This window comes from Nelumbo lutea, chromosome 4 (assembly GCF_056320005.1).
Source record: "Nelumbo lutea isolate HS-2025 chromosome 4, American lotus-T2T, whole genome shotgun sequence".
Taxonomy (NCBI): domain Eukaryota; kingdom Viridiplantae; phylum Streptophyta; class Magnoliopsida; order Proteales; family Nelumbonaceae; genus Nelumbo; species Nelumbo lutea.
This window is the reverse complement of record NC_142687.1, coordinates 91,522,997-91,550,377: the sequence shown is the minus strand read 5'-3', so window position 1 is coordinate 91,550,377 and position 27,381 is coordinate 91,522,997. Positions and strand designations below refer to the sequence as shown.

Genomic DNA, 27,381 nt, shown 5'->3' with positions numbered 1-27,381 from the left:
GCTAAATCAATGCCTATGCCACTCAGAAAAATTAGGGGTCTTCTAGAAAATATCTTCACTTATCCAAATAACATTTTCTGGAAAAAGAATAGGGTAAAAAATAAACCTGATGATTAATCGAAACGAGGGCGATTTTGTCTTTTTAATCTTAGGGACTGCCCCTTGAGAATTAAGATGTGCCCAAATTGTCCCCCCATTCATAAAAAGGAGAAAAAAAAAATCTTTGGTGCCAATCCGTGAATCGCACGGATCACTGCTGGTATATAATGACATCCGTATGTTATTTTTGATAGAAAGGTATGTGAATGGTCTTCTTCCACACAAAGCACGAACTCTCAACTTGCTTTAGGGCGCTCTCTCTCCATCTCTCTTTTTCCGCACCGAGAAGAAGATTTTTCTTGGCTGGAGCAATAAATCCGTATCTTCCAGTCCATCTCTCGGATCGTTGCTTCGATGCCTGCAAATTCTTTCCAACTTTCGCCATTGAAGAACCCTAAGCAGTCCGAAACCGCTCCCTTTCTTTGCAGAGAGGCGGGCGTTTTCGGCTTCTCTGTAACTAGAAAATCCACTAATCTGTTGTTCGTCTCTCAATTCAAAAGGCGCATGACTTATACTGTTTGAAGGCTCTGAAATTTCGTCTCCATGGCGCCCAGTCGCAGAAGAGGTTCTAGCAAAGCTTCTGCCGCCGCCGCCGCCGCCGCCCGGCGGCAATGGAAGGTTGGAGATCTGGTTCTTGCCAAGGTGAAGGGGTTTCCTGCCTGGCCTGCAACAGTATGTACTCGATTCTCCCCCTTCCTTCCAAAAAAAAACCCTTTTTTCTGCTCCCCTTGGGTGCTGAAACTATAATTTGGTCGTGTTTGTATTGTGTTTGTCAAGTAGTCTGACATGATATTAGTGATCATTTTGTGTCGTTTAGTTCCATGATCCAAGGCATGGGAAGGTACTGAACTTGGCATCTTTCTCTCTTCTTAGTTGCATGCCGTTGTACATTTGATCTTTGTTTGAAGGTTAGGATATTAGATGAGAAAAACAATTACTGTGATATGTATTGCATAATGTTAAGATATCTTCAAATATCCATATTTCCCCTGTATGATGGTCTACACTTATCTATTTCAGTGACAGTGCTATCAGTATGGTGAGAAGATGACTAGTCGGTTTGGCCTCTCTAGTCGATGCCATGAATAAAAAGGATATGTTTTGAATTTAATGCATTGATGCAAACGTTTAGTTAATTTAGACCTCAACTATACAAGAAATGAACAGTATTGAACATTTAAATTACAGTCTCTGTTGTGCAAACATAAACAAATTAGGATGGATAAACTAGGGTATGGAATGACAACCTTTCTTTTCAAAACGGCCTTTGTTTGTGGCAGTTCCGTATCAAAGCACCACAGATTGGAAGAAAACTTATAAGAACTAATACTTTGCCTACTTCTGTTTTATGCATTTTTTTTTCTACTTTTATAATTTATATTACCGTCAATCAACTGAGTTGATGACTAATTGACAATTTGAAAACAATGATCCATTCATAATCAACAATTCTGTTTTTTTTTTTATGCTAAACATTTTTTTAGATTAGTTTTTCCCATAAAAACCATTCCACCATGCATTTTTAATTATTATTTTAATAGTTATTATGCTCGAGGTTAATGTCTAACAGTACTCAATGCTTAATAAAATTTCACCATGATCATTATACTCTGGATTTACTAACTGGTGTTTATGGCAGGTAAGTGAACCTGAAAAGTGGGGATACTCAACTGATTGGAAGAAAGTTCTTGTTTACTTCTTTGGAACCAAGCAAATGTGAGTAGTTGATCCCATGCCATTAAGGGGTTATATGTTTACATTTCTATTTCTAATCAATGGATGATGTTATTGTTTTACTTTATGCGCAAAATTTTTTGCAGGCACAATGCCTTCACATCACAAGAGTGATGCACTACAGGCTAGTGACAATTCCTTCAATTGCTTTTATGGAGTCAATGTTATAGACATGTTTACTAAATAATAAATAGTGATTACGTGATACTTGTTACTGGAACAAGGCTTGGCTATCTTAGGGACAATGAGATTTGGTATTTTCTTCCTTTTCTTTATTCATTTTTGGATCTCTAAGCTATGAGTTAAAAAGGGGGGGGGGAGATTCCCTCCATACAACCAGCACTGGAGCCTACAGCCAAAACATAAAGGAAGCCAAATTAAAAAGTAAGTATAGCCATTTGTACAGATTTTTCCATGTCTTGGCTGATGGAAGAAAGGAGTCATGAAATTGAATTATGAATGGAGTGGAACCTGAATGGATTTGGTCAAAATATTGTCTCTTACTAAAAAAATACTTTTGGTCACTCCCTGGATATATCATCCTTAAATTGTGGGGCTTGAGTGAGAATCCATTTCCCATTAAGACAAGAACAAACTTGGGGCAACTTTTGAGGAGGAAGAGATAAGGGTAGCCATTTTTAAATGAACATGGAGAAATCCCTAGGCAAAATAGGTTCACAATGTCCTTTTTTTCAGGATTCTTGGGATTTGTTCAAAAGAGGGTTGCTTACAGTGTTTAGGATTTTTTTAATGAATGAAAATAATTTTATTAAAACTTGAAAGTTAAAGCATTACACGATACCCATGGAGAGGCACGAGCTGTTACCTCTCGTATCAAAGTATTACGTCAAGCTAGAACAGAAACAAAACAGAAATAAAATTACAGTGCAGCCCAAAATAAATGTTCCCTTGAAGCCCCTTGCTTAGCTAACCCATTTGCTAACGTATTTGTTGTTCTTCCCACCCAAAGAGAGGTAATAGTCATGCTCCTTCAATTACCAAATTCTGATCTCCTAATTGGTTTGCAATGTTAATACCTTGTACAGTTGCTAATATCTCAGCTCTTTTAGAGTCTCCTATTGCTGCGGGGCCTGAAAACAAGGCTAAGATGTTACTGTCCTTATCTCTCAGCACCCCTCCTATCCCCGATGGGCCTGGATTTCCTTGACTGCTATCATCAAAATTCAGCTTTACCCAACCTTTAGATGGAGGCGCTCACACTGCAGATATCCTGTCCTTCCTCGTAAGATACAGTGTTTAGGAATTTTATCATAAGGGTAAGATTAACAAGGTGGTAGTGCCATATCTTAATACCGTTAATCCCAACGGAACAGTGTACAAATGGACCAAGCAGTTTCAGACTAATTAGTTAGCTACAAGCCTCTATAAAATTATTGCCAAAGTGTTCCTCTTAAGACTTAGGGAGGCCTTGGAAACAGTAACTCACATGCTCAAGGGGCCTTTCTAATGTATATATGGAGGCCGATTTTGGATCAGATCCTGATTGCTAATGAAGTTGTATGTGATTATAGGACTAGTGGTTAAAATGGTTTGATCTGCAAAATGGATATTGGAAAATCTTACAATCATGTAGATTGGGACTTTTTTAAATAGATTTTATCTAGGATGGGTTTTGTATTTATGGGCAAGTAAGTTCCCCCTTTTTTGGTTTGTACTATGAACTTGAAATTTGTCCAACCTCATTTTTTGGGCTCCACTTCAACCTGAGGTCGTGACAACTGAAACTGTATCAGAAATTTTTGGATGGAAATGAAGATAGATGAGGAGAAATCGTTTGTGCTGGCTAATTGATGGAGGCAATAAAGCTTTCCGTTAGAGGAGAGCAGGGTAAGGGGGAAGGTTTCTATGAAGATTAGAGAGTTGAAGATCGCTATGGTGGTGCTTGTAGGGGAGTTGTGAAGCATCTGAAAAACCATAAGTCTCATTTGAAGCAAGATCGTATTCAACAGAAGGGGAGAAAGAAGAACTTGTAAATGTGACAAACAGTGTTGGAAAGTCTAGACTCTAGAGTGGTTGCCCTTGATGGGAATCGATTTGGGGAGTAGTTAGTGGTTGAAATGAAAGAAAAGGTTCAGGACTGGAAGTTGGTTGCAGATGCAATGCTCAAAGGTTTAAACCTGAAAGGAATTATGATAGTTGCACTGTTTGAGAAGTCTGAAGCTCTCATCAATTTGCTGGATGAAGTGTAGTTTGGAACATCAAACATAGATTTGTTTGTGGTAATGTCTTGATATCAAGATGGTCTCCTTTATCCAACTCAGAGGATCTCTACATGGAAGATGAGGTTATAGTTCGCATCATTGGCCTGCCCTTCCACTTATGGAAACAAGACCTCTTCACTTCCATTTAGGGGTGCAACTTGGGCTGGGTTGGGCTGAGAATTTGTTAAATTTTTAGCGGGCCTAAACTCTAACCCAGTCTTGATGGAAAGAAATTTCAAATTGGGTATTTGACTTACAGCCCTACTTCCATGACAACAATCTGCGGCAGACATTAGTTGGAGTTTTATGTTTGACCTTCACATGGTAGTTGTCCTTCTCAATGGGATAACCTGGAGGATATTCCCAAGAGGGTTGAGGGTTGTGAGTATCAAGATTTCTTATTTAGTTTGGTTGGTGACCTTCATTGAAGAAATCCTTTAGATGGAGGCTTGTAGAGATGAAGATGAATGGTTATGTGGAGGGAAATGGATTGGAGCTTTAAAAATGGATGAAGTTTTTCTAAATGATGAGGCTTTGAAGTAGGGTGTAGAAAAAGCTGGGAGTCATAGGGACAATGTTTTGTGTATGTGAAGTGGAGTTGGGTAGACATGTGATTGGTCGTACACTTGGGTTCAAGGAATAATTTTGAACCAACAATTGTGACTTGGTAGGTGACACTTTAAAATTTTTTAAACAAAGTAAGTCTTGTTTTGTTGGGCTTAAGGGGACCCAAGTAAGGTTCTTGTGTGGATTGACAAGGTAAATTGGTTGGAGGGTTTTGATGGAAGCTTAGGGCACACATGACTTCTTGAAGAAACAAGTAGGGGGTGGTTGATGGATTGTAAAAATTGTGTGTTGTCTTCTTCAACCCTTCTGGTGTAGAAGGGAATATGGTGTGGAAAATAGAGTTCCCACTCGTCTCTGTGGTGGATCTCGATTAAAGGTAAGTTGTGTGATTCGCTTGAGAAAAGAAACCCTACGCAAAATAGACAAAGAGGCTCTATATTGGTGGTTGTACAAGGAGAAGATTGGGTTAGTAATAGTGATATGGGAAGCAGTTCAAATAGTGATTCAGACTCGTTTGCTTCGTCTAGTATTGGTAGTGTAACGAAGGGGCACGGCTAGTGGTGCAACTTAGGGTTGGCCCAAGTTAGCATTTTACATTGCTTAGGGCTCAAGCCTTTGGGTCGGGCCCATTCAAGTTTGGACAAAATCCCATCCTAATCTCGACCAAGTTGCACCCCTAGTCAAGCATATTTGCAAATCAAAGATTGTCTTAATACCGTGATTCTTGTTCAAGAAGAATAAATTGAAGAGGGTTCATGTGACATTGGTAGTTCTAATGTGAGAATTAGAAGTCAAATGAGCGACAAGATATTTTGAACCAATTGGAGACAAGCAAAAGATACCCCCAACAATTGCCACACCAAATCTTCAACGAATGCATGGTGTTTGTTGTGTGGATCAAAATTCTTCTTGGAGGCTTTTGTGTGGTGCTTTGAGTGAATACAAGGAAATAATGGTCTTGTAGATACGGGTAAGCCTTCGTTAAGTTCTGGTTGCCAACAAGTCTCTTCTTTCGTAAAGTATGCTTTATTGTTGGAAAGAAGCTAGTCCTCTGTTTCTCATTCACCTCCTCATAATCCAAGTATTTGTGGTGGTTTGGTTTTGGATGCTAATGCTTTCCCTATGATTGTTACAAAGGTTCTTGCATCTCAACTATCAATAGAGCAAGGGGAGGTAGGTGGTTTGGGGGGGGGGTAACAAGGGACTAGGGAAGGCAGGAAGAAAGTGGAGTGGAAGGAGGGTTTGGTGAATGGATTTGGCAACTAGTTAAAGGTTTGAAGAGCTAAAACAAAAGGAGGTAGTGGATAGAGATGTTTTTGAGAGTGGAACTATAAGGGGTTGTGACAAGGGTGTGATGAGGACGGTAATGGTGATCAAGTTGATAATTGATAATATAGTTGAGCAGATTGGTTTGAAATTGAAGGCTAAAAGGAACATAAGAAGAAACGGTTAGAGGTGTAGATGTTAATCTTAGATATAGAGGGGGTTATAAAATTTAGTGCTAGGAGGGGCAGGAGAAAGTGCCCAAGTAGTGGGTTTGGGTTGGGAGGTCAATCAAATTATGTGTCATTAAGTTTGTCAATTGGAATGTTAGAGTCATTAGTAGTGCGAGGGAGAGAGATTAATTAAGAGATGGAGCTAGTAGATGTAGTTTTGCTACAAGATGGAGCTAGCAGAGTTGGATCGGAGATGCATAAGAAGTGTGTAGTGTTTGAGAAATGTTAGTTGGGTGGAGGCTCCCTCTTGGGGAGCGTTATATGGATTAACTTTGTTGTGGAAGACATACGTAGTAGAGGACTCAGAGGATTTTTTTTTTTATCAGTAGGCCTTAGACGAATTGATAGGTTGATTCTTAGTATCAATCAAGTTGAGAAGTGTGAAGGATGGATTTACCTCATTTGTGACCAATGTTTAGTGTCCAAATATTTCTCTTTTTGGTTGCAGGTGCCCTTCCCCTCCAAATTTGCAAAGCTTGTTTAACTCTACTTCAGTGAGGGGTTTAAAAAAGAGAGGTAACATTTTGTGGAGATGTGTAAGAGCAGCTGTATTCTGGATGGTGTAGGAGGAAAGAAATCAAAGAACTTTCCATGAAAAAGAAAGAAACAAGAAAACCATCATTGAAATAATCTTTGTGAGGGTGGTACATTGGGTCAAGACTATGAAGCTCTTTGAAGGTTGCTCAGCTGGAGATATCATTAGAAATTGGAAGGAAGTGGCTTGGTCTGCTCCCTTGAATACTTTCCCTATTCCAGCTTGGACTCCTCCATGGTTCATTAAATTGAACTTTGATGGTAGCAGTGAAGGAAACCCAGGCCCTTCTGGTATAGGTGGAGTGTTCAGGGATGAAAAAGGTCGAATTATTACCATGTTTTTAGGCCTTATAGGTTGGGGGGATTCTCTGAGAGCTGAAATTTTGGCAGTTTTGGAAGGCATTAAAAGAGCCTAGCAGCTGAATATTAAAAAACTGCTGGTGGAAGGTGACTCTAGGCTGGCTGTTAGTTGGCTGCAGAAGGAAGACTTCAGTCTGTGGAAGTTCTTAAATGAGAAAATGAAAATTAACCAGCTAACTCAGAACATGGAAATTCAGGTTTAGTGGTCCAAGAGGAGTGCTAATTCTATTGCAGATTCTTTGGCCAAACAAGGGGTGGGAAGAGCTAATCTCTTTTGGGCATTGCTGTAATTTGTTTTCTAGTTTTTAGGGTGGGTTAAGTGATTTTACCCCTCCCTGTTGTAACTTTCTCTTTTCTATTCCTCTTAATAAAAGTTTCTGTCATCGATAAAAAAATGTGGGAAGAATTGTATGTAGGTAGAAGGCTTTGGGATGGGATGGACCTTGGTGTTTGGGGGAAGATGATTAGATTCTTGGTCGAGAGTTGTCTAATCTGAATCCATGCATTACCACTAGCATGAGGAAATTCAATGAGTTTATTGATGATTGTGAATTACTTGAGCCCTCATTTCAGCACTCAAGATTTACTTGGTCCAACCTCCAATAAAATCCTGTAATATCTAAACTTGATAGGTTTTGTTCACCTTACAGTTTGGTTTCCAATAGGAAGTTTTGGTGTCCAGAGCTCTACTGAGGGTGACTTTTGACCACTGGCCAATCAGGTTATGGTGTGAAGATTTTTGAATAGTCCCTCACCTTTTTCATTTGAGAATGTGTGGCTAATTTATTTGGATTTTGTCAATAAAGTTAATGAATGATGGGAGGAGTTGAACAGAGTCAAATGGAAAGGTGTTAGGTTTCATAAAAAGTTGCAAAGACTTGAAGCTTGCATTAAGGTGTGGAATTGAGATCATTTTGGTTGGTTAGAGAAGTTGTAGTGTTCTAAATTGAAATTCTGGATGTAATTTCTTTTAATCTTTAATAATGTTTTCTTTTTATATTTATAACCAAAAAGATTGAACTTTTGGATGATTTATAAGGCTAGAAAGCGTTAACTTTTGGAATAGATTCTGTACAAAGAGGAGGTGTGACTGATCAAAAAAATGTAGGTATAAGTGGAAAGAGATGGGAACATTAGGTTTTTTCATGCTTTACCAAATGGCTGGAGATGAAAGAATTTTGTAATTAAACTGGAGGTGGGTGGTGTAGTGATAAGATCTTTCATTGGGCTTTCTTTCATGACTGCTGGGAGTTGATCATAATGGATTTGATGAAGGTTTATCAAGAATTCCCTGGAAGGGGCAAAGTAGGGAAGGGCATGATGCTCCCTTCTTCTCTTTGTTTCCTAAAAAGCCTAACCCAACTTCCCATTCTGAGTTCAGGACAACTAGTCTTGCAACAAATCTTTACAAAATTATTGCCAAGGTGTTATCTGTGATACTTAGGAAGGTTCCTTACCTGGTCACTTCAGTGGAGTAGGGTCTTTTGTTAAAAATTGCCAAATCCTAGATCAAAGCCTCATAACTAATGAGGCTGTGGAGGATGCTAAGAAAGGCAGGGAAGAGAGGATTTATCTACAAACTAGATCCGGAAAAGGTTTATCATCATGTGGATTGGGGTATTTGAAATGTATTATGTTAGAAATGTGATTTGGAAGAAAATGGGTAAGTTAGATGGTTAGTTGCCTGAAGACTACTCTTTTTTGGTCCTAATTAATGGAGTCTACAAAGATTTTTTTTAAGGCTATAAGAGGGTTAAGGCAAGGTGATCCATTATCACCCATGCTTTTCATTCTGGTTGTGGAACTTTTGGGTAGAGTGATCAAAAGATCTGGTGAGAGAGGGGTTTTCAGAGGGCTGAGAGTGGAAGATAGGTGAAGGTGATCTCACATTTGCAATTTGCAGATGGCACAATAATATTGGGAGAGTATAGAGGCTATCCGGATCCTACTGTTATACAAGGCATTTTAGATATTATTGAAAGGTTTATACGATGAAGACTAACCTTTCCAAATATGACCTATTGGGGAGCCATCTAAGTCAGGGTGAGCTAGAAGAATGTGCTGGCATTCTAGGTTGCATTATCAAGAACTGGCCTATCAAATACTTAGATCTTCCCCAATGTGGCTTTCCTCAAGAATCGACTTTTTGGGAGGAAGCACTGAATCATTGGAAGGTTTACGGAAAATTGATAGCTTGGAAGAAGAATTACCTCTCCTTGGGGGAAGGCTGACTCATTAAATCTACCTTTTCTAATCTTCTAGTTTACTTCTTTTCCCCGTTCTAGGCACCAATTAAAGTGACAAAGAGAATAGAAAAAATCATTAGGGATTTTCTTTGGGGTCCGGGAAATGACAGGTGCAATAATTTGTTGTATTATAAGTGTTTAACTTTAAGCAAAGAAAAGGTAAGTTTAGGAATTGGAAGGTTGAAAGACAAAAGCATCACTCTTTTGGGAAAATGGTTGTGGAGAATCCCCATTGAGAACAACTCTTTGTGGCATTTGCATATCAGAAGTATACATAGGTTGAATCCTAATGGGTGGGATTTGGGTACCTATAGGAATCTCACTCTAGGGAGTCCCTGGAAAGTAATCTTTTCTGTTCTGCCTACTTTCTCTCAACATATCAGATTTGATCCCCAATGTGGGACAAGGTGAAATTTTGGGAAGATTTATGGTGGGGAGAAACCCCTTTCTTCCTTGCTTTCCTCCATTTGTATGTCATTTCTTTACTAAAAAATAGAACCATTGCCGACATGGCTGTCCTTGAGAAGTGAACCTTTTGTGGTATCTGGGTTTCAGGTGGGGTTTGAATGATTTGGAATTGAATGACCTTGTTGACTTCTTGAAATTCATTAATCTCATTCCATGCTTTGGGCAAGATGAGAGAATTTGGATTCCTTTTTCTTCTGGTTCCTTTTCTGTCTCTTCTTTCTTCAAAACCCTAGATCTAACACCCCTTCCCCCCCCAAAAAAAAAGGGTAAAGGTCTTTCAGTGGGTTGCTTCTTCCAAATTATTTACATTTGTGATCAACTCCAAAGGAAGAGGAAATCATGTCCTTCGCGTGTATGTCTGGGAAGTGGTGAAAGCTCACTTGTCAAAAAAAAGTGGTGAGGTGAAAGCCCAAACCACTTGTCTTATCTTGTGACTAGCTAGGTTTGGAATTACTTATCCTTATTTGGTAAATCTTGGTCTGCTCCTCAAAGCATATTGGACCTGTTTTCTCAGGATGTACTGGATTCTGGTACCAAGAGAATGAAACTGATGTGGCATGGCATTGTATATGGGTAGCAGTTTTATGGACTATTTTGGGAGAAGAAACACAAGCATCTTTGATAACAAGGTGTTGGAGGTCCTAGGTTTGATTGAACTGATCAAGGTAAGGCAGCCTACTGGATTTTGGCTTGAAGAATTTAAAAATATCAAAATGTATGACCTTTTAAGAGGCTGGCTTACTGTTGCTGATCAACAAAGCAATGAACTGAGTCTATGCACTTGGAATGCTCAGGTTGTTAGCTAACTCAATAAGATGGATTCCAAGATCTGCTAACTCCCTTGCTGACAACTGAGCAAGAGCTGGAGTCAACTGCCAAGGGGGTGATTTGGAGTTTGCCTGGGCCATGGCCCATGGGTCTATATGTAACATGTTACTTCATCTGGATTCTCTCCTGTGTGATCCGCTTTTAGTTGCATTTGTCCCTTCTCTACCATTTATTTGAATATCTAGGGGTCTTTTAGATGTTAATAAAATCTTGCTATTTATAAAAAAAGAGCTAATTAGGAAGGGATATCTAAGGTGTTTGTGGATTCAAATCTGTCTATAGATGGCCTTCGGGGAAAATGTCACTTTGGAGGGTCTTGATTGGGCTTAATTGCACGAGGATGGAACTTGATTTTTGGATAGATCCAAAGTCCCAGTTCTTAATGGTTCCATTATGACTTTTACAGAATGGTTGGGAAGTTTACTTGAGTTTTTTTTTGGGGTTTGTTGAGAGGCATTTTATCAATCCTGGTTTTGGCACTAGCTGTCTAGCCTTGGTTACCAAGAAGTCTAATGCTATTCATCCTAGAGATTATAGGCCTACAAGTTTGGTGATTGATTACAGTATTTTGGCTAGTGTTATTCATGAGGTCTTGTTGGGATTAGTTTGGAGTTGGTTGGGAGACACTTCTACGGTCCTGGTGTTGGCACTATCTTTCTAGCCTTGATTCCCAAGAAGTCTAATGCTATTCACCCTAGATATTTTAGGCCTACAAGTCTGGTGACTGGTGTTTACAAGATTTTGGCCAAGGTTCTTTCCCTAAGGTTCATGGTTTTTGAACCATCGTTGACTTGGACAGTTGGACCATTTGGTATGGAAGTCGTCCAGTCAATCAGTTTCGTTTCACCCCTAAATCGGAATCTTGCCAAAACCCATTGACTTGGTTAGTGACCTGTTGACCTATTTGATTCGGACAATCGTTTTGGCTGTTTTTTATTTTTTAAAATTGCAACAGGTGTTCTGTTTGGGCTGCTGACCCAAAAACCAGTGGCCAAAGTGAGGTGCTCTTCCATCCAGAACAGGGTAGTCCCAAGGTGGTGTCCTCCAGCTGAAGGCTCACTGAAACTGAATTTCGATGGTAGCAGCATGGGCAATCCAGGGCCTTCTGGAATGGGAGGAGGGTTCTGAGGAACGAGCTTGGAGAGGTTGTTCTGTTGTACTCTGGTCCTTTGGGACTTGGTGACTGTTAGGGCAGAAATGCTAGCTGCTACATGGGGTGCAGTTTGCAAACCAAATGGGGTTACAACAACTAATTACTGAGGAGGATTCAAAGGTGGTAATGCGCTGGCCAAGGAAACCTGATGAAACTGTTTGGTGCTATAAGAACGAAGTTAAGAAGATTAAATGGCTAACACGGAATATGTCAGTGTCTATTCATTGGGTGGGGAGACCAACAAACGCTTTGTCTGGTGTGTTAGCCAAGCAAGGGGCAAACAGGGAAGAATTGTTTTGGGCTCAGTTGTGATTCCATTAATCTTTTCCTAACTTCTTTGTATTATGTCAGGAGAGGCTGCAGGTCGCGTTTCTCTAAGGGATCTTGTATGAGACTAATTCTGAATCAATTTCTGTTTTAATAAAATTGCATTATTATTTATTACTCATCAAAAAAGAGGTTCCGGTCCCAGGTCGGTTTTTAAACCATTTATAAGGTGAATAAAAAGTGTCCTTCCTGCTATCATCGGCCAAGTCCAAGGGGCCTTCATACAAGATAGGCATATAAATGACTTACTGTGCTTTATGGAATTGGATTTTTGGTTTGTTTGGATGTAGGTGGAACCTGCTATCCGATGTAAGTTTGTTGTTTAATCCTTATTTTGGGTGGCACACACGGTGAGGGAGAATTATGTGGAAATGTATCGGAGTCCGCTCTTTTGTGGACTATTTGGGAAGAAAGGAATGCCAAAATATTCTTAGAAAAGGAAATAAATTTCCTTGAGGTGCAGGATTGCACATTGACAAGGATAATCCATTGGGTGAAGACATTAGACTTCTTTACTAATTTTTCCTTTGTTGATCTTTGGAGTAATTAGCTAGCAGTGGCTAATACTTCTACTAGAAGGATTAGAAGAGCAGTAGAATGGACACCTCCGTCAAGGGAGTCATTAAGCTGAACTTTGACGGGAGTAGTCAGGGTAATCTAGGACCTTCTTTAGGTTTAGGAGGGGTCCTAAGAAATAAGGACCCCTTGACGGAGCAGCAGAGATATTAGCTACTATACAAGGGATTCAGATTGCAAACCAGCTTGGGGTGGAGCATTTATTAATTGAAGGTGACTCACAGGTGGTGGTGGGATGGCTCCTGAACCCAGATTCTTCCATTAGGAGTTATAGAGACCTCTTTAAAAAAGTGAATTGGCTGCTAGCAACATGACAGTTGGTGTTCAGTGGGTGAGCAGATTGGCAAATGCTATAGCTGATTCATTAGTCAAACAAGGGGTTTCTCGGGACTGTCTGTTTTGGACTACCTTGTAACTTATTCAAATTGTTTTTAAGAATTTCTTTAGGTTTTTTCCGTAGAGGCTGCATCTCGTGCCTCTTCTTTGGTCACTTGTAACTCCTATTTTCTGTGATTAATAAATTTCTTCATTCATAAAAAAATATCTTATGTCTTAACTATTTGAAATTCTGTGATTAATAAATTTCTGAGGTTTTTTCCATGCTACTGCGACTAGCATGGAAATGAATGGACAGTCTTAACATTCTATTAGAAGTTCTTTTAATCTATTTCCTCCAAATAGCCCAGCATATAGAATAAGGAATCATGGATCAAAGTATACTCTCCCTAGAGCCAACCTAAGAAGGAGGCCAAGAGTGAATAACTTATTTTATTCACAAATGCATGCCCAGAAATCTGAAAGGGAGAGGTAAAGAATTTCTCGAAGAAAGAGGCGCAAAAAAGGAAACAATGATGCATTGTCTATTTGGCTGCTTACACTAGCAAAACTACTCTGAAGCTTTATGTGCCCCTATGGTATGATTGTTTGTAAGACTTATGAAGGTACAGCACCCATAGGAAATCTTCCATGCAGGAGGAATCTTCTTTCCCAGATACATTCCACATCTATAGACTGTCATACCTATAGAAAAGAAACCTCTAAGGATCTAACAGAATCTTGTTTTTGGTTCCTCTTTCCAAGTAAACTCATTGCTATGATCTGGGAAGATATGGGTCTCTTTAAGTTTTTTGATTGGTTAAGGTCCTCTTCAATCTTCTTGAAAAGTATAAGTTACATAGTCTCTATAGGGGGCCAAAGAAAGATGGTCTTCCAAACAATCAACCCTCGTTAGTTAGTGAAAATTCAGAAATGTTGTTTTGGGAAAATTCAGAAATTTAGTTAGAGAAAATTCAGAAATGTTGTTTATAATGTGAGAGGAAACCATGTAGAGCTTTGGGCAAAGACAGTTGTAGCATAAACAATTTCTGTTACAGATAAAAACAAATAATTACGAGGAAGGTATTGTAATGAGAACTTTTAGTATTGAAAGAAGCTTATGCTATTTGAGTTCTTTCACAATTTTCTTGTCACTTCATGAGTTCTATGGTGATCTTATTTTTCTTTAATTTTACTGTGATGTTAAAGATGCATAAAAAAAATAGATGTCTAAGGTTTTTAGAATGTGGTAAATTGTCTATCTCACTGAATTCATTTCTGTAAACTTCTCTGTTGTTTCTTTGCTAATTGGTTCGTAGGGGTGCTCATCAAAAACTGATAAACTGAACCAGACAGGTGAAACCAAACCGAAAAATCCGGTTAATTGGACTAGTCAGTTTAGTATATTTTAAAAACCAAAGGACGGGCTTGGTTTTTGGTGAACCTAGTAATAAACTGGTAGTTAACCGAACCAATCAGTATATGTATATATGCTTATATGCATATGCTTATATATTACCCTATTCAAAATTCCCGCCCCAACTTTGGTTACCCAAAAAAAGGAATTCCTGCCCCAACCCAATCTCCTTTTCCCATCTCCCTTTTGCGTTTCCTGACTTAACTATCATACTTGAGATTCCCAGCCCACTCCAATTTCTTTTCCCAACCCATTTGGCCATTAATGCATTCCCATCCCCTTTCCTATTTCCAGATTAGCTTTCTTGAGAATCCTGTCCCGACCCAATCTCCCTTTCCTATTTGGCCATTAATGCGCACCCATCTCCCTTTCCTATTTGGCTATTTCCCAACCCATTTAGCCATTAATACATTCTCATTTCCCAATGGCCCATGTAAAACCATTTTTTATTTTTCTAATGTCCTTTCTTGTTCCTAGTCACTGATTCTCCATTCTCCCTCAGTCTTCTCCAATCTCCTCTGGTTCTCTCTACTCAAAGGTTTGTAAACTCAGTTGCCACCTTGCTGGATGCCAATGATGAGCTGCCAGACTGTGAGGCTACCACACTCCTAGTAAAACACCAGTGGTCCAACACCATAGTCCATAGAGCGATTTGGTTCTTTTTTCATCTCTCTCAATCTTGCAGGTATATTGCTGTATGTTAAACTGTTCATCTCTCTCTCTCTCTCTCAATAAAAAAACTGTTCATCTCTCAATCTTAGAGTGGTATATTGCTTTATGTTAAAAGCATAGACATGTAATTGTTAAAAGTTAAAACACAGTGCATTGCTATATGCTAAACCATTCAGTTCACTGTTCATCTCTTTCAATTAGGCTGTATGTTAAACAACCATTCTCCCCTTTTCTGAATTCAGGTTTTGGTTCATTGTTTTCTTTAGTACAGGTTCAGGGATATTTTTTTATTTTTATTTTGAATGAAAATTGCAATATAATAAAAAACTAAGAACCCAAAAACTGGTTAAGTGCTTGCTTTGGTTCAGTTTCAAAAATATGTGGTTTGGTTAACCAAGCTGTCAGCACCCCTACTTTGTAGAGTTATGAGCCCTTGTCTATTTTTCCAGTACTTTGTTCCTTTTGTTCCTGAATCAGATTACTCAATGCCATATATCTTAGATATCATTTGATATTGGTTTGACTATACCCTTTTCTAATTTGTTTTTCTTGTTTATCCTTCTTCCCTAAAAGTTGCCTTTGACAGAAAACTCAAAGCTACAAAAGCATGCATTCCACACATGTACTTTCATTTGTTATTCAATTTGGATGCAATTTTAACTCTTTAACTTTTAATTTGATTTTGTGGTTGAAAGGAATCTATGTTCCCAGTGTATGATGCCAATAGCTTGTTGTCCTATTTTTTGAAGCCAAAATTACTTTCTTTGTGGCTGTTCTTTGTGTTTTCTGAACAATCAATAAGAGTCATTGTGTTTTGTAATGTTTCTTTTCTGGAAAGTTTCAATTCTAGAATGAAGAATTTTGAACAACTGTGCAAAGCAATGATATGCTGACACCTCAAAAACAACCAATAAAAAGAATGAATGGTATCACCAAAGCTCTCCAAATCAGATGTTGCAATTCTCCTCTGCAACCATTGCAGCAATTGGTTCTACTCTTCTAGGTTCATTAATATTGTTCTTTCAATGTACAACTGAAAACAACATTTTATTTATGTGCCAAGATAACCCCTTCAAGGGAAAACATACAGTGATGGTAAACTGACATGTCATAAAAACCCAGACAATGACACCTTGTTACAAATTGACCCTTGGGCCCGGTGCCCCCTTTATTCATTAGCACTATTGTTTTATGGTATTTTTCTTCTATCAGCAATAGGACTGAAAGATATTTTTTAAACAAGAGTGAAAAGATTGATAGAACTGGGAGGAAAAGAATGAAATTAGGAACTAGGAAGTAAGAATCCACAACATTTTTAATTGTTTCTTGTCATTCTGAGCAGCATCTTTTATCATGTAATGTTTATGCATCACATTGCTACCAATGATCCGAGGGCAGAATTGAATTATTATGCAAGAAAGCATCTTCAGAAATTTGGTTGATTGTTCTGTTAGGGTGGTTAGATAATTTTTGTTCATGTGAAGCCACTGAAGGTACTAACTTTTTATCCTATTTTAGGTTAGCAAGGAAAATAAAAACTAATGATTTTTTACTATGAAAAAATAAATAAAATCCATTTTTTGATAGATAAATAAATAAAAACTATTGAGTTAGCAATTAAACTTCATGACTATTTCGGCTAAAAGACTGGGCTCCTTTCATGGAAATTAAACTATGACAGTTATAGCTTCAGAAATCCCTGGATCTTCAGGAATTAGGGGTTCATCAGAAATTCAAATTGGACTTCATTGCTTTCTTCTCAGGACAACAACAACAGAAATGGAGTAATTGCTTCTAGGCTTATTGCAATGTAAGAGTCCATTTGTGCAGCATTGTGGTTGGGGGGCTGGGGGGGGTGTTCTCGGGCTGTAATAGAATTGCTCAAGGAGGATGCTTGGCAGCATAGACACACTTTAAGGCAGGCTAAACAGCTGGCAAGAGGATACCTGAAGTTGGGCTTACAGATCAGTGAGCAATGTTTCTGATTCACTTGCGAGGGAAGGAGTCAACAGGGACGGTTTATTTTGGGGATACATGATGTAATTAGAATTGCACAACAAAGGGTTGGTAGCTGAGGCTAGCCTAATTTATGTAATTATTATTGTACATATTTTTCAATTTTAATAAATGTACTTTTACGGTTACCATTCAATTGAAGAAGTAAATAAACAAACAAATAAAACTTAATTGTTATTTCAAATAATTGTTTCAAGTATCAATTAAGATGCATTTCCCTTAATTATTTGAAGGTCTAGCATTTCTTGTAAGCTTGCTCTTCTGAAGCTTGCAATTACAGATTTTGGATGCATTGTCCTGGAATTTCAATGACCCCTTTTAGGCTGTATTGATGCTTTGGAATGATGCAGATCACTTTAGATGCTTGTATTTTGCTGCCTATTGTGAACTAAAGTTAAATGATTAAGGCCTGTTCTGAGAGTCTTTCTTGATGAGGTAAAGACTTTAGCTTTATGCTGATGGGGGTTTTGTTGTGCAGTGCATTCTGTAATCCTGCTGATGTCGAAGCGTTTACAGAAGAGAAAAAGAAAACATTGCTTGTTAAACGCCAGGGTAAGGGGGCCGACTTTGTTCGTGCAGTAGAGGAGATTATTGATAGCTATGAGAAGGCTAAAAAACAGGACCAGGTTTTTGAGTCCAACTCTGGTGATGAAGGTGCTGTGTCTAACACTGGGAATTCGGAGGGTTCCATGGGTAAATTGTTGTTGAAGGTTCAGAAGCAAAGTCCTGGTATGATTACCAATCCTCTATCAGAAACTTTACATGCTTCTGCAGGAAAAAATGAATTATGCAATCCTGTTGAGGTTCGTGTTGATGAAATGGAAATTACTGATCTTTGTAAGACGGGAAAGGCATCGGGGGAGTTGATTGTGAGTGATTTGTTACTTGATAACCATAGAGAAACACCTTTGGAGGCGAGTAACTCCTTAGGAAAAAGATTAAGAGACACACCTCTGCAAGGATGTATTACACAAAGAAGGGCAATGTCAGTTCGAAGGTCTAGAACTTCATCAAGGGTTGATCCCTGTAAATTGCAAAACCTAATTATGCAACTAAACCATTGCAGGAAAACTTCCGATGACACTGTTTACAATGTATTGCTGGATGAGTCTGTTGGGAACAAAAGGACCAAGCATTCCCTGGGTACCCCTATTGGACATGAAACAAATTCACCTGCACACTCTCCAGCTTTTGCTTCTAATGGCAACAGCGAGGATACTGTCTCTGAAGTAATTGCCACTACCTCTGATTCTGTTAGTTTGAATGAAAGTAGTGCAGTAGAGTCTCATTGCAAAATCGACAATGCTGAAGTTGCTGTGCATTTAAAGAGGGATGTTGAGTTACATGAATGTTTTGATCTTGGGGGTAAGGCAGTTGTCCTTAAGAAGAGAAGGAAACTAACCAGAAAGCGGGCTTCCATGGATGAGGGGAAATTTACTTCTATGCCTGACAATGAGGAAGCTCCAGAGGATGTAGCTTCTAAATCTGTAACAAATGTACCCAAAAAAGTAAATGAAAGTTTTTGTAAGGGAGATGGGGATGGACACTTGCCATTAGTAAAACGAGCTAGAGTTCGAATGGGTGAAGCAGCTATAGAGGACAAGGAACTTAATAAATTCATGCAGAAAGGGGAAAAATCCTCAGAAGGGTTATTGGGTAATAACATAGAGCAGGCATCCACATCATTCTGTTATGTTGGAAATCCTCCTGAGGATACTTCAATTGAGGTAAAAGGATGTGGGAATAGCTGCTCATCCCCATCAAAGGGCTGCACCAATCTTATAGAAAATGGAACTCTGTTCTGGAAAGCCACAAAGTTTCAGTTGCGTGGTAGGTCGATTGATGTTGAAGCTGCTTTGCCTCCATCTAAACGCCTTCATCGGGCTTTGGAAGCTATGTCTGCCAATGCAGCTGAAGATGATGAAGCATGCATTGAAGCCACTGGAACTACAAAGATGCTGTCTAACAGGTGCAATGCTTCTTACACGAATACTCCCCATATTCCAATGGTCAGAATAGAAGGGAATGCTGTGGAAGTAGAGAATGGTGAAGTAGATAAAGCATTGGAAGTACAGAATACAAAATCTTGTGATAAAGCATTAGAAGTAAGGAATATGAACTCTTGTGCTAAGACATGTCTGGAAGGAAATTCTGGATTTCCAACCAGTTTGACCCCACCACATTCTGAGTCACTGACAGAAAGTTCTTTGGAGATGCACGTTTCTGATCACCTTAACCAAAACCCCATTAGTCCAATAAATGAGGACTACAGAGAAAAGTTTGAGGCCAGGAATGGTGTTGGCTATGATCATGACATTTCATCTGTTTATTCTATTGCCAAAACTGATATTGATGTCAGAAACTCTCAACCTTGTCTATCAAATTCTAATGAAGGGCAGGTTCACCTCTTATCTGAACAAGCACTATTGCTTCATCCTCCAGGTTCCATAGAAGAAGTCAAAAGTAACATCATAGACATGGGCAACAAGTGCTTGGATGATTATTCAGAAATGAATAATGATGTTCAATGTGCAGTCCAGGGAGTTGAGAACATCTTGCACCTTAATAGTGATGGCATGATACTGTCTGCCACAGATGAGCATTCTTCTGAAAGGAAAGAGTCTTTGAAGTGTCAATCAGATGAGGCTTGCAACAGTAGGGGCATGTATGCTTTTTAACCCTCTATTTAGAAAGTTTTTATAGATGATATTACATCTTTTGTTCCTTGTTATACTTTTGCTGTTTGTAGAAATTTATCGACTTGGTCCCTCGAGGGGCATATAAAGAATTTTTTCTTTATAAAAAAGTTCTGATAGAATCACTCTAAAACTCTATGGCTGTGCTAGGTACGATGTTGTGAAAGAATTTAAGCAAACACAAATACAGAGGGATACACAGACATCAACGAAGATTTTGATTGCTGCTTCTCAGGCTAAGGGCCATTTGTCATGTTCAAAATCTTTTTCTGACAACCTTTTGGATAATAGGGTTGCTTCAGATGCTGTGTCAAGTCCATCTCCAACCACTAGGATAGACTCCCATGAGAAAATATCTCCTGATCCCCCAGTTTGCCATGAATCTTCTTTGGATAATAAAAGCAAACTTGTACATAATGGTAGCGGAAATCCTGATATTCTTCCACATCATAAGAAAACCATGAATGTGCTTGATGCTGATGAAGTGAAGTTTGAATCAGCTGTAACTCGTCGAGATAAGTCTCTCAGTAAGTGGATCATCCATGCAGAAGCAAATGCTGCTCGGAGATCTTTTGAGATGATGCTTGGAACATTATCAAGGACGAAAGAGAGTATTGGTCGAGCAACACGCCTAGCAATGGACTGTGCAAAGTATGGCATTGCTTATGAGGTAAGCATATTTTTATTATTTTTGTTTTGATAAATACCATTAATTTGCAATTACTATTAGACCCAAAATATCTACCGTGTATCATATACTCTTAACTAATGCACTGTTGGCCGTAAAAGATTTTGCAATTATGCCTAGATAGTGGTCCTGTCTGGTCTCAAAAAAACACGAGTTTCATTTATCTTATGGCAAAATGATTACAAAAAAGTTAGTACCCCAATGTACACAAAGGCTCTCTGCCAAATTGCAATTTATGAACAGGTTCTCATAATAATAAAAGAGTTGTATGATATTCTTTTAAAAGCTTTTATTCGTTTAATAAAATCTTACTTTAGCTCTTCAGAAAGAAAAAACACTACTCCAAAGCTCCCATTGAACTTAACCTATAAATGATTAGGCACATTGTGCTGAATGAACAGATTATCTCCTTTATTCGTTTACACAATATGACAGTATGCACTGCAATAATACCCCATCTATCCCTTTTACTTAAGCCAGCCTTTGTAAAGAACTTCTACAGCACCTTCAACTAGGAAAAGTATTTGGTGCAGGGTTTCCTTGAAAATGATCTAGATTTAAAGAATCCTGGTCCATTCTACATTCTAATTCTGCCATCACTGTGATTTATGCAGAGTTTCGCCTTGTGGATTTTTATCAAAATTTTTGCCATGGCATCAAGTTCCCAATTAGGCATAATTCTTCGCATCCTAGTAATCCAAACTACCTGTCCTTTTTTGAATTCAAAATAATCAGCAACATGGGCATTCCGGGTGATTGTTATTGTATAGATTGATGGGTACAGTTCCATGACTGGGTGATTGTTACTCCAGGGGTCCTTCAGACACACCCATAAGTCACACCAAGGGAGTTTTCTTCAAATCCCTTCCATATTACTCATCCGTACAAATCTCTTGCTTAGTTGCATAAGCTTTCTCCATAAACTATCTGGTGATTACTCATTGTGCCAGACATTTTTCTATGTGAAATGTTAACTAGCTTCAACCTTCTTACCCTTTATCTTTTTTTGAGGTTGTGCTGCTATATTTGATGACTAATGTAAGAGTGGGAAGATTGTTGGAAGGGATGATGAAACATCACTAAGAAGGGGCTGGACTAGCCTTACTGTGGAACCCCTTGCAAGATGTTCATGCGGATGCCAATGCTTTTCTAAGAAAAGACAACAATCCTTAGGTCTTCTCATTGTTACAGTCATCTTCTATGATAACCTCCCCAGGTTTTTATGGAGTTCTTTTTTGTTTTTTGTTTTATTATATGGATGAAGAGCATTTTAGCCTTTCAGGAGTAAGGTCAGCCCTATTCTATGTCTTAGGGTGCAGAATGGTTTAACTTGTTGGATAATTTCACTAAAATATATAGGAGGTAGCATGGTGCTTGTTGTTTTCCAATGACATAGTATTAATTGATGAAGCTAAAAAGGATTAAATGCAAAATTAGATTTATGGATAAATATCTTGCAAAGAAGAGACTTTAAAACAAGTAGGACTAAAGTATAATGTATGCAATGTTTTTTTTTTTTGGATCAATTAAGCCCAGAAATGTTGTATTGGGAAGAGTGTTCAGTGGTTAAGAAATGAAATTTAAAAAATTGAGAGTGGGAAAAATACTAATGTTTAGTGGGAATAGAAAGGACGGCCAAAATTGGAACTTATTCAAAGGAACCTAGGAGTAGCTCCAATAGGTGATAACATGCAGAGAAGATTATTGATAAAAAAACATGCAAGGAAGACTATCTACAGCACCTGTAAGGACTGATCTGTTACAAGTTGAAGGGCCTAGAGGGCCTAGGTCAGATCAAAAAGGGCGTTGGTTGGAGTGGTAAGGAATGATTTAAGGGCCCATAATTAAGCAATAGAAATGGCTGGACCTATATAGTTGATATATAAGCAAATATGAAAATGAGATTTTATTAATAAGAATTACAATTCTGCTATTTAAGAGTTAATGGCAAGATACAAAAAACAGCATTGCTAAACCTTACCCATATCCATCTCAAAAAAATCTATACCCATTTTCAAAAATGATTTTACAAACTTCTCCTCAGTCTAGGTTATCCAATGGAGGTGATCCCTTGAAACCCCAGATCTTGCAAGTTAATTCGCAAAATTATTATCAGCTCTTGGAGTCCACTTGAAAGAGCAGTTCAGGAAGAAGCCAAAGCTCTAGCTTTTGTTCTCCAATAGGGTTGAGCACTTAAAACTCCAGATCTGGCAGGAGTCTGTCAAGTTATTAGCAACTCTGGGCTTCTGGGAGTCCATCTGATTGAGCAGATCAGAATAGAAGCCAAAGGTTTGGCTTCTCTAATTAAAAATCTGAAAGTCCAGACGACTTCATTCTGAAGCATCATCCAATTTAAGACCACTCTTCTTTTATCAGTAACTGTAAAATATATTTTGTTAGTACGAGAAATAATGCTTATGTACATGGTGTGCTTTAGATAGGTAGATAGCCTCACTAGTCACTACTAACCACCCCTGCAATTATGTATTACAATCCCCACCAATGGATTACGACTACCAATCCCCAAACATTGATTTCTTGTAGCCTCCTGACCCATCTGCTTGATTAATGGCAGCTTGTGGCACCCAATCAATGTTAATCCTTATCTGCTATTCAATTTATGATCACTTGATAGTAAATTTAGTGTAGTATTTTAGTGTCACTACCATAGGCTTAACCGGAAAATTTTCAAAAAATAGAGAGGAAACTGCAAATGGGGAAACTATGAGGTCTTCGTTGTGCATAAATGTAAGTGTTGTGGTGCTTCATTGTTTGCTTGTTCATTCTGATGAGTTAGTTTGAAATACATTTCTGGAATTTTCACTGTCCTCATGAAGTGTTCATTCTTTATCAAAGAACTACTACTGCACTGCTCTTGTTTTCATGGAAGTGTATATGTATATATATATATATATATTTTTTTTTTAAATTTCTGCTATTGCAATAGAAGTTCCATTGGCAAAACTTGGTCCATGATTTACCATGTCTTCATTCTTTAAGAATAATATATTTGATACAGGTGGTGGACATTCTTGTTCGAAATTTGGAAAACGAATCAAGCTTACACAAAAGGGTGGACTTGTTTTTCTTAGTGGATTCTATAACTCAGTGTTCTCGTGGCCAGAAAGGTAAGTGTTTTGTTTTCTTACGGGCTTCTCAGCAATATGTATTGTTTAGCAAGAAAGGCTTGACAGATGAGTATATTTGGCATGGGATATGGTGGTGTTGAAATTTAGTTCGTACTTTCCAGGTGATGTTGGAGATATATACCCTTTGGCAGTTCAAGCAATGCTTCCACGCCTATTGTCAGCTGCTGCTCCTCCTGGAAATGCTGCAAGGGAAAACCGTAAGCAATGTCTCAAGGTTAGCAAATGAAACCGATGGTTCTTATTTTATAATTTATTCAGTTGATCTTAGTTTTGACTTTTTTTTTTCTCCTCAAAAGGTTTTGAGACTTTGGCTGGAAAGGAAAGCCCTTCCAGAATCCATTATTCGCCACCATATGCAAGAACTTGACTCCCTTACTGATACATCTCTTCCTAGTACTTCCTCTCGGCGCTCATCACGATCAGAGAGGGCCTTAAATGATCCTGTTAGGGAAATGGATGGTATGCTTGTTGATGAGTATGGAAGGTGTGATAACTTTTCTCTCATTTCTAGATCTGCCAACAGATATTTTTATGTATTATCGCTTACCATGATTTACTTTCTGCTTTCAGCAATGCTAGTTTCAAGATTTCAGGTTTTCACATGCCTCGCATGCTTGAAGATCAAGAGGGAAGTGATGATGAAAAATGTTTTGAGGCTGTTACTCCTGAACATGTACCCGAAGTCCCCAAAGAGCTAGAAACAACCTCAGCATCCATTACTGAAAAGCGTAGGCATATTTTGGAAGATGTTGATGGTGAACTTGAAATGGAAGATGTGGCCCCGTTATGTGAAGCTGAGGCAAACACAATATATAATGTTGCAGGAATTGATACTGCACATACTTCATATTGTCAGTTTGAACCGCAACAGCCACTGACCTTTGCCCCTCCTCTCCCTGAAGACATGCCCCCGTCTCCTCCTCCTCTGCCAACTTCTCCACCACCCATTGCTCCCCCTTCCCTTCCCCCTCCTCCATCGGTCATGTCCCATTGTTTTACTGATGTTGTAGATCAAAAAATCTACCTTGACAAACATGTAAGGATCCAGTAGCACTTGAAGATTTTGAATTTCATCTTATTGTTGGTCCTGGTCTCTGTAGAAATGAAATGCTTAATTGAAATTAAAAGGAAAAAAAACTTTATAGAAATAATGTGTATGCATTAGCTTTACAGCTATAACATTTCAATTAATTCACTTTAATGACATGGCCAGTAACACTAGCACTTGGCCAGTAACACTAGCACTTGGTTCATGTTCCCTTTAGTACTATTGCTACTGCTACTATTATGATCACCGCCACCACCACTATTGTTATTATTGTTGCTGTATTTGTATTTTTGGATGGATCAAATCTGTTAGATAAGTCATGTTAATAATAGTCTTAATTTCTTTTCCTTGTAACATGACTTGACCAGAGTCAACAAGAGAACATGCAGCAGTCTGTGGATCAGCAAACTGGCAGGCCAAATGTCAACTCTGTAACCTTGGATGCAGCGTCTTATTATGCTCCTGAACATAGGGATCTTCCAAAGCAGATGCAGAGATCCAGTAGCTCTGGATCATGTGGCACTCTTCCAGGCTCTCATCCATCAGTGCATTCTGGAAATAATGTTCAGCAGATAGATGGTGTGTCCTTGCCCAGGAAGGCTTACCATCTGCAGCCTCCACCTCCCCTGGTATCAAATCAGTTCTCTTATGTCCATGCAGATAGGCGCATGCCATCTTGGAGAGAAACATCATCCTCATCATTTAGCAAGAGGTTTCAGTTTGGCCATGATAATAGTGAAGGGAAATTATACAATGGTCAAGATAGAATGAAGGTGGCTCCACGTGAGATTGGTGAGCGTGCTAGACTTTCTGCGCCGTTTCGTTCGGGTAAGTGTCCTATGGGCTTGTTGTTAACTTCTTTCGAGCTTAAACATTCTCTTTGGTGTATATCTTATGTCTGTGGTCCTTGTTTTCCTGGTTGAATATCGACATTTTCTTCCTCTCCAAGATTTGTAGGCCCACGTTAGCAAGCCATTTCATTTAATTATTGTCTGGATTTATTGACAGGTAATTAACACTTTTCTTCCTTTTCCAGGGCTTGTTCATTTTGACAAAGCTGACATGTCATATGCACCTATTTCCTACTATGGACCACCATTAGAACCCATGCGAGCCTCAAGCCATGGATGGGCTTTTCCTCCCAGAGTGTTGAACTACAGGCACTCAATGCCTTCTCTTAGACCTTCAGAAGGTAAATTTTTTTTTTGAATTATGGTCATTTTCTGTTCTTAGTTTGTGATCGTTCCAAGGGTATTGTTCTGTATTAGATTTGAATAGTCTGAATCTTTCTTTGTGCTAATTATTGAGAGTTACTTAGCTACTATAGCGGAATCCAAATTTGCACCTAGATAAAAGAAGGCTTTCAGCCATTACCCAGTGTTGGTCCCACCTATCCGTAGTGGATTTAAATGGGCTTAACCTTTTGCCCTTTTTTTACCAAGTGGTTACTCTTAAATTCAAACATATTTTCTCAAGCTAGTCAGCCTGGGATTTTACCACCACTGATCAAATTGCCCCTAAAATTTTCTTTCTGGTCTTGCAGTTCCAAACTTCTGGAGACCGAGATGAGTCTCCTCAAGGAGCTTGAAAGCACAGGTATGTAATGGTCTTAAATTCCATTTAATGGTGATCATAAATGGATTTTTGAGATATTTGTTGTTAATAATTTTTACATTATATTGATCAAAAAAATATTTTTAACATATTGCACCATGGTTTTTTAGGTATGGTCCATTTTTTATCTGGATTCTGCGGCTTGTTCAAACATTTGAGGCATTCTTTCTTGGAGAATCATTGCTAGCGAAAGGTCTAATGAGGATCGGCCCCGAAGGATGGCACGCCCAGTGTACCTCATTGTATATACTTTAATTGTTTCTGCAAATGCAGAAGGTGGAGGGCAGTCCTTGCAGAGAGAGTTCTACTTCAGTCACAGGCTGCCATGTATCTATTGTCCTTTCATTTAAATGAAAATAGTTTTTTATGTTCTTTTCTTTTATGGGGAAATTATTGACAATTTTTTTCTCCAATTCATAATCCAGTTTTTGGCAATATGATATTTTGCATTTCTGTTATCTTTTGGAAAGTTGAGAAATCTTTTTCTCTTAGAAAGTTCAGGCACAAATGCATTCGAAGCTAAGGTTCCATACGACTTGATTAAAATTCTGACATTTGTTTTTACTTGCCTCGTTTCAACTGGCGGGATGAAGTGATCCGAGGTAAAGTATCTTTTCGATAGATTTTTCATGGTTCTAGTATACCGACTACTGTTGGCCGCTTGAAGATAGAGGCTTTCAATAAACTAGGTTTTCTTGTCCAGAAACTTTGAAGATGTTTGACAATTAACCAGTAAGTGGGTTTTTACTTCACCATTCTCTTATTCTCTTTATTCATTGTGAAGAAATGTGGATTTTTTTTTCTATTTATTTATTCAGTGTGGTCGGGGTGGCTAGCTCACGATGCTCTTTTATAGCCATGTCGGAAGTAGAAAAGAAAAATATTTCGTGTACAAATTCTTTATACATCTGTTGGGGAATTTGGAGCTATAGAAATAGACTATATACAAGAAGCGAGACAGTAGAGGGATTTGTGTTGGCATGATGGCGTCTATCTGGTCGTCCTGGATTTTTTTTTTTTTTGTGTTTTATCTAGAATTTTTAGGATGTGTAAAGTCTAAAGATCATCTGCCTATGGAATCTGGTTAACGTTCGGTATTTTTCTGTATGGATGTCCATTTTTATGGACAATTATTTTCTGAGAGGTTGATTGTTAA

At 38.5% G+C, this 27,381-nt stretch overlaps 1 protein-coding gene across 2 annotated transcripts; it reads left to right on the top strand.

Annotated features, from left to right (window-relative positions):
• The first annotated feature begins 284 nt into the window (after window positions 1-284).
• On the top strand, window positions 285-26,683 carry LOC148861779 (protein HUA2-LIKE 3-like). Of its 2 annotated transcripts, XM_088941007.1 has the most exons (13): window positions 292-771; window positions 1,739-1,815; window positions 1,920-1,957; window positions 17,509-19,695; window positions 19,877-20,396; window positions 23,434-23,542; window positions 23,665-23,777; window positions 23,860-24,047; window positions 24,134-24,599; window positions 24,980-25,439; window positions 25,648-25,803; window positions 26,155-26,207; window positions 26,336-26,683. In XM_088941007.1, the coding sequence occupies exons 3-12, from the start codon at window positions 1,947-1,949 to the stop codon at window positions 26,178-26,180; spliced, it is 4,236 nt and encodes a 1,411-aa protein (XP_088797133.1). In that variant the 5' UTR covers window positions 292-771; window positions 1,739-1,815; window positions 1,920-1,946; the 3' UTR covers window positions 26,181-26,207; window positions 26,336-26,683. The 2 variants fall into 2 exon arrangements, with proteins under 2 accessions (XP_088797132.1, XP_088797133.1); XM_088941006.1 differs by lacking the exon at window positions 1,920-1,957 and having other exon boundaries at window positions 285-771.
• Window positions 26,684-27,381: the final 698 nt, after the last annotated feature.

Excerpts from the sequence above, each read along its gene's own strand:
- LOC148861779 (XM_088941006.1), top strand. The coding sequence starts at position 643 with ATGGCGCCCAGTCGCAGAAGAGGTTCTAGCAAAGCTTCTGCCGCCGCC. Across the intron at positions 772-1,738 it reads TTCCTGCCTGGCCTGCAACA|GTAAGTGAACCTGAAAAGTG; the intron begins GTATGTACTCGA and ends TGTTTATGGCAG. Across the intron at positions 23,778-23,859 it reads ACCGTAAGCAATGTCTCAAG|GTTTTGAGACTTTGGCTGGA; the intron begins GTTAGCAAATGA and ends TCTCCTCAAAAG.